Source organism: Heloderma suspectum, chromosome 2 (genome assembly GCF_057233095.1).
Source record: "Heloderma suspectum isolate Gila_16-S chromosome 2, 16-S_ref, whole genome shotgun sequence".
NCBI classification, from domain to species: Eukaryota; Metazoa; Chordata; class Lepidosauria; order Squamata; family Helodermatidae; genus Heloderma; species Heloderma suspectum.
In genome coordinates, this window is record NC_139459.1 from 243895508 (window position 1) to 243908852 (window position 13345).

Sequence of the window (13345 nt, forward strand, 5' to 3'; positions counted from 1 at the left end):
AAAGCTGCGAGACCAGGTAAGTGACTTTCGTGCACCCCTATTAAAATGACCATGCCGGTCCTGGAGCTTTGAGTTTATCTCTCAGGCACACCTAAGACAGCCTTCTTTTGGGAAGCCCCTAGGAAGAGGAAGTGTTCTAGGGATGTCAGAGAATTTCTCCAAGAATCTCGGGGAGGCCGAGTGCCAGCGCATTCGGCCCCCCAAAATTGGTGGAGAAACGGTCTGCCACCCCCCCCGAGCCCCCCCCGGAATGGGACTTACCTTCCTCCAATGTCCCTGGCAGCGGTGGCTCCGGCGGCGGTTCGGCGGCCGGTCTTCCGACTGGCTGCCGCCGCTGCTATTTCCAAGTAAAACAAAAACAAAAACAAACAAATGTGATAGGCTACGTAAACATTTATGTAGCCTATTACGGCTGACTGCAGGGATGCAAACGGCGACGGCGGCCGCTGCCAGTTGCGTCCCAGCAGGAGACGAGGTTTCGCGGCCGGAGGGACGGGGCGCCTCCCCCCCGGCCAGAATTTCGGCGGGGAGGGACGGGGCGCCTCCTCCCCTGGCCAGAATTTCAGGGGGAGGGACGGAGTGCCTCCCCCTCACCGCGAATCAAGCTTCGGGATCAGGTAAGTGACTTTCGTCCATCCCTAGTTTTGGCTGAAAGTAAATGGAGACGGAGGATTTCAGTTTTTTTTATAAAGCGTAAATATTTACAAAAAATAGCGATTCTTATGGAAGATGTGCAGACTCATGGATACGGCTGGGTTTTTGGTACGGTTTACAGTTTTCAGTACCGATTTATCTTCGTAATTTTCGGAGCAGAAAAAAAAGAGGAAAATTCCGGGTGCTTGTCAACGGCGGAACGGAGCACTGGCCGCAAATTGTGGAAGTCAAGAGGCACTGAAGGTACACAATTTGAACATCCCTAATTTCAAGCTTATGCTATCAAAGCTAGACCAAACTGAATTAATTTATAAACACATAACTCGCTGAGGATGAACACAGACAATTGTATCCTATTGTGCCTGTGTGCCAGAGGGAGTGACTGCTCATGCAACTGGTTCTAAAAATATGGGACAGGTCAGTGGAGCTTGCATAAGGGAGCTCTGGTGTTGTTTTTAGGACCGCAAAAGCCCTATTGTGCAAGCAGTTGCTTCCATGAATGCCACGGAACCAGCAGAGGTAGAGCGGCTTCCATTGGATGCTGCCCAGTTTTCAGCTTTTGGAAGGCTAAAAGAAATGACTGACTCCTGAGAATCCGGTACAGGCCCATTTGCTGTTGTACCTTATTAACGGTTGCTATTTGTCCTTTTACTTTTATTTGCTTTACCAACTGCCACTTTGTGAGAAATCTCTCTTCCTCATTCAGAATCAGATAGTGATGTATCATGATGAAGACCCATATAAAATGTCATTGTAATGAATTAACATCGCTGTTTATCCTCAGTCATGCTTCTCCTTTCTGAAATTCTTCTCTGACCCTTATACAGTTTTTCAGCTGGTCTGTGTACACAACAGAAATACCCTGACATCTTAGTGGTCCTCCCTGAAGACTCACTATGTTCATGGAGTTATTTCTCAGTTTAAGGACCTCTTGCTAATTGCTTGCCCATAGCAGCCCATAACTTGTTGCTGGAGCTTTATTTTTTAGGTTACAATTACCTGTTTTCTAATAATCTGTAGCGTATACCTGCCCATGGCCATTCCATTTACATTTTGTTATTGTGCTTTGGTCAAACAATGTCAGCAGTTTATAGTTAAGGCCATAAATAAATGCTAACCTGCACCTAGGTCAAGTGGCGGCCCAGACCGATCCAGTGGAGGCTTCTTGCTTCGATCTACAGAAGGACCAGGAACTGGAATGAAGCAGAAATGTTGTATTGGATTTTGGGCCAGTATGAACCTCAGAATAAGTATTTTAGTATTTCACATATCTTCTACTATATAAATTAATATTCCTTTTAAGAATTAGAATAATAACATTAATTCAAGAATTGGTCAGTTGAGGGTTGCAGAAAATTGAGAGGACAGACATAAAAAAGAATGCTTTGAGCAATGGAAATCTATTAAAGAATGGCATCTAAAATAGGAGTAAATAAAGACACTTACGTTTAAAAGACGTGATGCTTTTTTCTCTGTTACTCTCATTATTGCTTGCAGGAGGAAGAAAAGGTGGCTGCTAAAATAATAGATTTAGTAAATACTGTGCCTAACCGTATGGACTTGATTTAATTTGGTGAGATATCTGAGGACACTTCATAGCTGCCATCCAGGGATCCAAACTACGAAGTATCAGAGACCTGTTGCTTCCCTGTTTTTCAAATATTTTCTGCATCTGGATCTATTTCTAATTAGGCTGGGAGTATGGAACTACATTTTATGCACAATTTAGAACCTTTGTACTGAAGAATATCTTCATTTTGCCAGCCCACCTCTGTTTGACATGTATGGTGTGAGACAAGAGAATAATGCAAACAATTGAAGACAGTTTCAGAAGGCAAAAGGAATCCTGGAAGGTGATAAGAAGTCTGTGCAGAAACTGTAACAGTTCCTCATTAATGAGAAGTGGGTTGTTATGATTGTAATCCTCAGAAGAAATAAATGTAAAAGGAAACTCCTTTTCCACCAAAGAAACATACCCCAGTGCTTCTGCCTCTACTTGGTACAGGGGAGGATCCAGGTCTTTCTGGTGGAGTGGGAGGCTGGAGAGATGCTTTAGGTCTATCTAAAGAAAGCAAAAGCATTAACAAAATGCACTGGAAAAAAAATTCCTTTTCTTGCTTCATCTCATTAAGAAGGGGCCTCCCTATGCATTTATGTTCAAGATGGCATTTCAGAGAACTAGAACTAAATTAATCCTCCTATGATGCACAGACCCTTTCCAGCTGTCAGTTGGAACTTAGGACATACAAGATCTCAAAGCTCAATTAAATTGAATTAATTTCAATTAAAATGAAATTTGAAAAATCATTAGAAAATTGCTGATAGAATTTGTTGTTTAGAAAAAAAGGGGTTTCTATGCCTTTTCTTGTGTCTTCCAAACCACACATTTCCCTCTAATCAGAGCCAGGTTCAGATTGTTGAGAGCCCTTCCGCAAGATACCCTCTCTCATTGAGTTGATCATCTCACCACCATTGTCACCAGCTGCTGTTGCTCCTCGTCCTTTTTGTCATCATTGCTACCACTTGCTTTCTTGAGAGGCAGAGAACAAGCAGACTGTGGCATCTGCTCCCCCTCCCCCTCCTCCTCACCACCACCACCACTGGCTGAGGCAGAGTGAGAGGCAGAGAGGAAGAACAATTTCAGGAGGCTCTTGTCAGTGGGCCCCTGCTGCGGTATGGGCACTCAGCGAGTGCCTACCCTGACTACTCTTAATGCCAGCCCTGCCTCTAATCCATTTCAAACATGAAATGTTTGAAAGCAGATTTAAAGTGGTTACCTATGTATTCTGAGTTGGTTGTAACTCGTTGAGAAGGAAATATATTACGGACTGTGTCAACATCATTTGACGGAGGAGGTTCGTAATCCGCATCATTTTCATCATCAGCGCCATCATTGGGCATTTCATAGTCTACACTACCTTCAAGGTCCTCGTCATCTGGGCTTTCATAATCATCACTTTCCTCCTGTCAAAACAGAAGTGTCAGTTTGCCCAAATACCTTAACACAGCAAGGTTGCCTGCAATTGTTCAGAACGAATTCTAAAGCCTCATTTACCAAAGTAGGGGAAGAGGGATACACAAGGAAGCCTCATAGGCTTGGATAAATGGAATTCTGTCAACAAGTAATTACACTGATATGGTGCTACAGCAGAGAAGAGTCGTGCCCTTAATTTTGATTGTGTGTTCTTAAAAAGTGGGGGTTCTAATACTATTACATTTAGAACAAGGTTCTTGTTATAGAGGCAAAAATGCCAGAACACCTTTCTTTGAGTTGGTTTTCTGCCATGGACTCCAGTGAGGCCAGATTCCCCCCGGAATCCATGGCGGAATGGCCTCACCCCCCTGCCACCCCCTGTAACCCCCTCCCGGAATGGACCTACCTGGCGGCAGATGCAGCGGCGGTTCCGCCAGTGGCTCTGGGCCGTCTTCGGGGCTCCTGCAGCCGCAAATGGCGGCCGTCGTGGCAGCCACCATTTGCGTCCCTGTCTTCTGTCTTGATAGGCTATGTAAGTATTTACGTAGCCTATCACAGCTAAAGCGGGGACGCAAATGGTGTAGCGGCCGCCATTTGCGTCCCCACTTTAGTTGTGATAGGCTACGTAGATATTTACGTAGCCTATCACGGCTACAGCAGGGACGCAAATGGCGTAAGGGATGCCATTTGCGTCCCTGCTTTAGCCGTGATAGGCTACGTACATATCTATGTAGCCTATCACGACCTAGCATAGGGATGCAAATGGCGTCCCCTTTGCAGGACGCCATTTGCGTCCGCAGCAGCCCGGCAGCAGATGGGGGCCCTGCTGCAGATCGGCCTGGACGGTGGCTCCGTGGACGGATTGCCTCCCCCCCCCCCCGCGGAACCCAGCGGAGCCAGGTAAGTGGGGTTTTGTACACTCCTAGTTAGTTTATCAGCAACCTACTGAATCAGGAAAAATTATACGTTGGCTATCAATCTTTCTGTCAAGAAGGCTTATGCCTGATAGTGGGCAAATACCCTGGGTAAGCAGTTGGCAGGCTGAAAATCAGTAGTTTGGCAATCCAGAGGGAGAATCTGTTGAACTCCCTCAACAACCGCAGAAACTTGGGAGCTTTATTTTAGCCACTGGCAGCAGACTGATTCTCAAGTGCTACTTTATTTTGTAGACAAGAAGCATTACGAGTTGTCATGTGAATGCTTGTAGGGTGCTGGGATGGGTTTGTGAAATCCATTATTTATTAATTTATTGATATTACACATTCCAACTTGATTGCTGATCCTTTGTTTTGGAGCTGGATTTCCTTTTGTTCTCTTCTAGGACCTTACTCCCATGCCAACAGTGCTCTGTTCCTATGTGAATCTGGTATTTTAATTGTAGGCTTCAAGGCCACTATTTAGGTTCAAAAAACTGACAAACTCTGTAAACTGAGATTGACAGATCCTTCCATCCCTACAAGAACCTGCAGAATAGGCCTTCCTGAGCAACCTTAGGAAGTGGGATAATCAAGGATGTTTACTACCTTGTATTATAAACAAAGTATTTAATGGTGTTTTTTTTTTAAAGGAAACACTATTGAAGAAATTTGAGGTTTTCATTTTTCCATGTTTTGAGGCTGGCTTCAGTCCCCAAACTACCAATATTGGCTATTTCGAAAGAAATATATAAGAGTACAGTAATAGTATTGTGATCTTTGCCACTATTTAATTCCTCTCAGCCATATACCTACGTAGCACTGAAAACATACTTACAAAGGAAGACCAGCCATCATCCTCTTCTTGTCTGTATTCTGTGGAAGAGCAACAAAAAAGGGTACACTTCTTGGCACACAGCAGCTGTAAATTCCCAAGTTCAAGATGGTTCCACAATGAACAGCTAATGTGCTTCAAGAAGAGTTGTGGTAGAGAACAATGGGACATCCAGGGCTGATTCACACATGCATGTATATTACTTGCTAGGTCATCATGATCATTTCATGATGTTACTCAAGAGCTCTCAGCGAAATAGAGGAATGGCCTCCATTGATAAGCATTATGCCTGAGGTGATATGAAAGCCCTGCTGGCGTTTCACATACGGAAGTCATATTACCGATACCAAGTGATGAAAAGATTTATCTGAATTCATCCTTAGCTTAAGCAGAGGTATAAGCATAGAATCTGGGAGAGATTATCTATATTAGCTCAGTACCAAAAGGCAGGTGCCACTGTCTTTATGTTACAGCACAGTTACTACCATACAGTCAGAAGTATTCAAATACGGGAGGCTTATTTGAATAGGAAAATAATCCTAGACACACAACTCAGAGAGTTTCAGATAGTAAACAGGCCCCACATGGACACAATGTTCTTAGTCCAATAAACCAAGGTTTATCAGACTCAGAATGAGTGTTGTGTCCATGTGTTCCCCCAGAAGGGAATTTAAGAGTGTACTGAAATCTACAGCCCTGGTACAAATCTTGAGTTGGCATATAAATTAAGACAATACCTTCTCATAAAATTATATAAAAATAAAACCATACCACCTCCAAACAGATTGCTGTACCTAAACTGAGGTTCTGTGAAGGCTATTTCACTGTATGACCTGTTCACATGTACACAGCTTGGCTTAATAAGCTTAATAATGTGCATGAGCCTTGTGCCCACACGCCCTGTCCTCACGCTGCCCCTGCCTTCCTCCCTTCTTGGCACATCACAATTAATCCAGGAAGTCTGTACTTACCCAGATTGGAACGAGACAGGCTCCTCTATGAATGTTCTGATCCTGATAACCATCGTTTCCAGGTTCAGATGTTAACAGGAAAATATGGTTAACTGAAAACCTCTTGGGTCAATTGGGGTGTGACAGCAAGGGAGGGAAAGAGTGGTACAAGAACGAAGCCTGTAACCACATGTCTTGTGCATATTTTGGCTACTGCAGATATATGTATGTCTGAACCAGGTCTATGAGTGACTTTAAATTGCATAATGTATGTGCACATTGCTAAAATATCTCAGCAGAAGTGCAAGCAGGGGTAGAATTTCTGAAGAGCTGCATTGCTATGGATCACAAAGCGCACACTTCTGCTGCACTTTGATTTATAAACCCTGATATGACAGGTTTCCCTCTCTTTGGCTTTACTTGTTTTAGTAGCCATTCTTCTTGATAACATAGAAGCTATGTCAAAGAGGAACAGTTGGCCCCAGACTGTTAGTTGCACTTAGTTTCCATTCAGATCAATGGGACTTAAGTGTAAGTAACTTAGCCTGGATCTAGCCCATAGACTGAGAACACTTCTGAACAAAATTGAACATGGCCAGGACGGCTTCTGAATATCTAGAGAATGGAAGTATGCACATAAATAGCAAGTGTTTTTACCTGGATTTTCAGGAACCCTTTGTGTTTGTGTCCTGTAGTAATTTTGGGAGGAAAATGGGTAAGTTAATGTTTCATATCCTAATTATAAACTAAATATATTTGAGTTTATTTCTTTATTTATAGCATTTGTATACTGCTCCACATCCAAAGACCTTGGAGTGGTGAACAGCAGACATGATAAAGAATAAAAACACCATGTTAAAACAATTTAAAATTGTTTAAAAAGAGACAGAATTCTACTAAAACCAGGTTTGATAAACTGCAGCTAGTCACTCGAGGAAGGCTTCCTGAAAAAAAAATGTTTTCAGGAGGTGCTGAAAGCAACACAATGTTGGCACCTGCGTGACCTTTAGCTATCACACAGAGAAGGCTCTTTAAAAACATCTAAACATCAACTGTACAAATAAATGGCTATTTTAATTCAGCTTATATTGGCAAAATGTGCCAAGATATATAGTGCCTGAAATTGTAAAGTATAAATTAAAATTTAAGGTGCACAGTACCAAAACAGAAAAGCTGGAAGAATGTTGGGGAAGCCTTAATAGGCTCAGAAATGTGATAACTTTGCTTTGTGAACTCTAGTAACCTATTTGGTGCCTCATGTACCTTTTCAGCTTCACCATCATTTTATGATGCTTTGTGGTTGTGTTTTACATCACTTTGGGCTTTTGGAAATAGTGCAAACAGATGATGAAGTTTATATTTGACAGCTTGGGAAGGCACACATCACAAAGCAGAGCTATGAAACTGAAGGGATCCCAGCTGGTAATGTGTATATCCAGCACAGGGATGGTCCTATTTGGGGGAACCTTTTTCTCTTCAAGGGCCACATTGAATGAAAGAAGAATTATTAACTCAGCTGTCTCAAAACAGAAAAGAAGGCTGGCTAGTGTGTTACCAGCATCAGGTACTTCTGTCACATATCCTGGCTGCTCTGATTGGGTGGTGGGGTGGGGGAGGATATGTTGTTGTTTTCCTTTTCACTGTTTTATGCAGGGTCTATGGTCTCTTTACCGCTAAATATACAGACGCTTCAAAAAAGAGCCTGATGTGAGCCACTGGAATCAAGCCAGTAAAGCATCCTGAGCTAGGGGTGTACGGACCCCACTCACCTGAGTCCGCTGGGGGTCCATGGGGGGGAGGTGATCCGTTCCTCACCCCGGAATCCTCCCTGGCAGGCTCCACTCTGCGGCGAGTCCGCAGAGCCGCCGGCCAGGTCCGTCCGCTGCCGGACTTCCATCTGCTGCCGGACTTCCATCCGCTGCCGGTCTGCGGATGCAAATGGCGTCCAGAGTAGTGGATGCCATTTGCGTCCCTGCTCTTTGCCGTGATAGGCTACGTAAATCTTTACATAGCCTATCATGGTAAAGAGCAGGTCCGTCCGCTGCCACCCTGCCTGTCTTCAGACGCAAATGGCGTCCGGTGTAGTGGACACCATTTGTGTCCCTGCCATTTGCCATGATAGGCTACATAAAGATTTATATAGCCTATCTCAGCAAAGAGCGGGGATGCAAATGGCGTCAGCTATGCTGGATGCCATTTGCGTCCGCACACTGGCAGTGGACGGACCCGGACCCAACCAGCGGCAGGTAGGATCCGGCAGGTGCAAACTTTGCGGGGTGGTGGAGGTGAGTGGTCTGTTCTGCCACGGACTCCAGGGGGCCAGATTCTTAGAATCCAGCCTCATTGGAGTCTGTGGCAGAATTTCCCGTCATCCCTATCCTGAGCCACTGAAATGAATGGTGCTTACTTCAAGTCATGTGTTCAGGACTGCAGTATAAATCAGTTTGAATTCTGTTTCTGCATATTAGTTGAGTTTGAAAGAAGCTGCCAAGAAGTACCCGAAGGACCTTAGTCCTTTTCTAAAGCCAAAACAGCAGAGGCATTGCCACTGAAAATAATATCTACTAATTAGCATAGCTTATGCATTAAACATACGACATTATATCACTGCCCTGTGAGATTCCCTAACTTTGACCTACTTCACTGGCTGCTGTTTTCAGGGCAGGAAAACTTGCACCATAGTAACACAATGTGTTTGGGACTACTTTGTTACCAGGCAAAAGAGCAATGACTAGACACGGGGCTGCTGTTTTGAGCAGCTGTCACAGCTCCCCCTATAAGGTCAGCTTCCTGCTTCAGCTTGTTGCTTGAAACAGCAGGCTTGAATACTGCCTATGAGCAAATTAAGTCACAAGTAAGCACCCAAGGTTGCCATCTCAAAACAGCAGACTTGTTGAGGACAGTGTTCCACCCAGGAACATTGAGAGGGAACCAAGTATCTCTTGAAGTACTCTGTCAATACATCCTGGGGTTCAAATTAGTTACGGTTCCAGGATGAAGTACACATTGCCCCAGCAATCCCCTTTCAGTCCAAAGTGCTACCCTGGGAGTACAGATGTTGGACAAATCTGAAACAGATTCAAATGGGTTCAGACATGTGGATTCTGCAGCGGACTGGCTTTCTCCGAGTCTCATGGATTCCACGGACTTGCGTACCAGTTTTTTACTTTTGGGGGAGATTTGTGCTATTTCACATTAGTGCTAAGATACATTAGTTGACACAAGCATAAAATCCACACATCCCTACCTGGTAGGATTTTGGGTGAAGTTCCTGAATGTTTTTAAAGCTACAATTGTGAAGTCCATGCACTAATGAACTATATGAAAACTTACGCAAGTGGTTTTTTAAATTAAAAAAAAAGTTAATCCCAGTCATTTGGAATTTTAGAGTAAATATCTGAATTCATGCTCCTGTTAGGGTTTTCATATTGGACTAGCGGGGGTGGGTTGCTATTCATTCATTAATCCTGCTTTGGTAATGAACACCACATTTAATCTACACAAATTAAGTTATACAATACGTTCTCATATAATTTCAAGGTCAGCTGTTCCCTTTTCCCATACAATTAAGTATAGTCACCTTATTCTTGCATGTACATATTCCATCCTGCTATCCAATGGTACTAAATAATTCTGACATAATTAACTTACAGTTGTAACAACAACAACAAATGTTAAACCACTTTCCCTACCGTCTTGGAAAGAAACTTTTTCTCTCTTCATGTCGGTTTATTTCCTGACTTAGCTTGCTTAGAATTCTAAGATGAAACAAACAGTATATTATTAAACCAAGCAAATATTGTTGAAAGAAGGATCATTCTGTATATGATTCAGCCAAAGCCAAGCGTAAATGTGCTAGGGCTCTTGCCCCTAGGTTTTTATGTGTGTGATAAATCCAAACTGTTGAATTAAGGATGATTTTGATTCTGGGAGGGGAGTAAAAGACAAAGTCAACTGGATATGTTGTTATATTTTTCTCAACTCCATGGCAAACAAACAAACAAACAAACCCTCAAGTTATGGTGTAATATTAGTATAGTTTTAACTCGCAAAATGAACAGTTAGTGTCCCAGTGCAAAGCATGGCAGCCTTAACACATTGTTGCAAAAGGAGGGGGGGTGAGGTGAGGGGAAGAAACAATCAAGGACAAATTCCATATCCAGCCCCATTCATTAAATGAACACCGTATTTGTCAGGGGTGTTTCTGAGCGCAGGGAGTGGGATAGCAGTTCAGATTCTGAAGGAGAACTGCCAGTCATGGGGGAAATGTTTTCCCAGGCTAGTCCAGATATGAGTAGGCCGGCTTCCTAGGTTACAAATGTCCAGGTGGCTGAGGAGGTGGGTCCCACTTCACACACACACACACACACCTCGTGAGAGGAAGAGTCAATGAGAATTTGCATCTGGATGTCAGGGTTGCCCCTGAGCGCAGCGATTGGCAGAGTAGCTCAGAGTCTGAAGAGGAACTGCAAAACGTGGGGGAGAAAATTTCCCAGGCCTGGACAGAGATGGCTAGGCCTACTCCTCAAGCTTCAAAGGCACAGCTGGATGGAGAGGACCCCTCTTCACCCATCCCTGTGAGAGATAGTGAACTGGGAGTAGGGATGTTGGAGAATTTCACCAGGGATTCCAGGGAGGCCAAATGCCAGCGCGTTTGGCCTCCCGGAATCCATGGCAGAACGAAGCCACCAGCCCCACCACCCCGCGAAATGGGCCTGGAATGGGGCCTACCTTTGTCGGCCATTCCGGTGCTCCTCGAATGGTGGCCACATCTGCGGCCGCCATTCGCCTCCTTTCAAATGGCCGTGATAGGCTATGTAAGTGTTTACGTAGCCTATCACGGCTAATGCAGGGACACCATTTGCATCCCTGTGGAGGCCGTGATAGGCTATGTAAATATATACGTAGCCAATCACAGCAATAGGCAGGAACGCAAATGGCAGCCACCATAGCCGCCACCATGCATCCCTGTCTTTTGTTGTGATAGGCTACATATATATTTATGTAGCCTATCACGGCAAAAGACGGGCGCAAATGGCAGCAGCTATGGTGGCTGCCATGTGCGTCCCTGCGCAGCCCAGCGGCTGGATGTCCGGCTGCGGGTGGCCCCGGTCAGCGGCTCTGCGGAGTTGAAAGGAGAGGAGCCAGCCGGGGAGAATTTTGGGGGGAGGAACGGAGCGCCTCCCTCCCACCGCGAATGACCCCGGACAAAATGGTGAGTCAATTTCGTACATCCCTAACTATGAGAAGGGGGGCAGGTAGAGCCTGAATTCTTAGACGCAGATACAGAGACAAGAGAGAAATGGCAGGGGCAGAGCTTAGGCAATCTGACTGATTGGCCCGGCAGGAACAGCTGCACTTAGAGTCCTCACAGGATTGAGGCAGATCCCCCCCACCCCTTAAGTTAGGACAGCAAGCTCGCCTTTTCCTCAAATGGTGGGCAACTTTCGTAGTTTTCCTTTGAACTCCCTGAAGGTATTTCCTTTGTAGACTGTGGGTCGCTGACAATTAGCATCTGAATGACCCATTGAATTAAGTGGATTAAAAAGCCTTGGAACTGAAATCTCTTCTCTGTGTTTTGATTTGGCTTTTGAAGTTTTACAGCAGGGGCAAAGGGAAACGTGATGCTGTACGAGCCTGCGAAGTAATGGATTAAAAGCTGTGTACTGAAGCCTCTCATCTGTGGATGTTTAGGCTTAGAAGTGGGAGCTAAAGGAATCCTGACAGCTTGCCTGTCGTCCTCTTTTTTTCCTCTCCTCTCTTCATCTGTCTCTTCCAGTGACTGCGCTCTTGGGTGGCGCCATGGAACATGCTTTGAACACATTGATGCAGGAGAACTAGGCTCTTCGCGATCAGGTCAATCACTTGACGGGTGCTGTTCAAACCTTACAAGCAGCCACTCAGCCCCTTCCACCCTCGATCCCTCCCCATCGGAAACGCCTGGTAGCACTGCCAGAGAAGTTTGCTGGAGACAAAGGACTGTTTCAAATTTTACGCACCCAATCAGAACTGTATATACGGCTGCGGCTGGAGGATTTCAAGATGGACCAGATTCATTTGGGGTTTATCATTAACCTGCTTTCAGGCATGGCAGCTAAATGGGCCTCAGCAATTCTCCTCACTAATGACCCCCTGCTGGCAGACTACCAGGGTTACATGAATGCTATGGGGGGGGGGTTGGTGACCCCTTTCATGCAGAGACAGCAACCCTGGATATCTGCCACCTCAAGCAAGGCAAGGACTCTGTTTCTGGTTATGTGACCAGTTTTCACTTGCTGATGCAGGATTTACAGTGGAATGATGCGGCTCTGGTGGCCCAATTTTTGAATGGCTTGAATGACGAGATCTTAGATGAGCTAGCGCAGGCGCCATGCCCACCAACGCTGGCTGAGCTCATCCAGTCATGCCTGCAGATCAACAGTCAGTTGGAAGGGTGCCACCAAACCAAGAAGAGCTCTGTTAGATGGGATTTCCCTCCTCCCATTCTCCTGTGGCTACTGCACCCTCCCCTTGCAGCTGCCACAGGGGTGGAGGAGACCCCTCTGCAACTGGGAGCAACCTAATCCACACTGTTGCCAAAGAACTGGAATGGCAGCTTGCTGAACGGCAGTGCTTCAGGTGTGGAAAGAAGGGTCACTTTGCTGGATTCTGCCAGTCCCGACTGACAGCTCCACCTCCCTCTCCACCTCCTGTCCACCAAGCCTGACTAGGCCACCCCCCAAGTCTGCTGGGGGTCTCCAGTGAGGAGCGACCATCCATAACCGGGGTACGCCTCCCACACATCTCTCCCCCATCCCATCTGCTGCTTCCTGGCACCTTCATTCTTCCTGGGGGTGGGGGGGAATATGACATGGTGCTGGTGGACTCCAGGGCTACTACCAGTTTTATGGATGAAACGTTTGCTTGGCAACACAACATTTCTGCTCTGCTTCTGCCCACCCCATTGATAGTGGAGGCTATCGATGGGCGTCCTCTCTCTTCTGGAGCAGTCACTCAGATTACAACTCCAGTCACCCTA

General features: G+C 45.4%; 1 protein-coding gene across 5 annotated transcripts in view; it reads right to left on the bottom strand.

The window, feature by feature from the left end:
* LCP2 (lymphocyte cytosolic protein 2) overlaps positions 1-13345 on the bottom strand; it is an 81564-nt gene that overhangs the window by 27782 nt on the left and 40437 nt on the right. For 3 of the 5 annotated variants that reach the window (XR_014788365.1, XM_084838647.1, XM_084838646.1), the window contains 7 exons: positions 10020-10085; positions 6985-7016; positions 5381-5418; positions 3432-3618; positions 2631-2716; positions 2101-2170; positions 1773-1847 (listed from right to left, as the gene is read on the bottom strand). Coding sequence is in view for 4 of the 5 variants with exons in the window: in XM_084838647.1 (XP_084694773.1) it covers positions 1773-1847; positions 2101-2170; positions 2631-2716; positions 3432-3618; positions 5381-5418; positions 6985-7016; positions 10020-10085 (554 nt within the window). In the remaining variant the exon portion in view is untranslated. The remainder of the gene's footprint in view (positions 1-1772; positions 1848-2100; positions 2171-2630; positions 2717-3431; positions 3619-5380; positions 5419-6984; positions 7017-10019; positions 10086-13345) is intronic. The other 2 variants (XM_084838650.1, XM_084838649.1) reach the window with 2 other exon arrangements.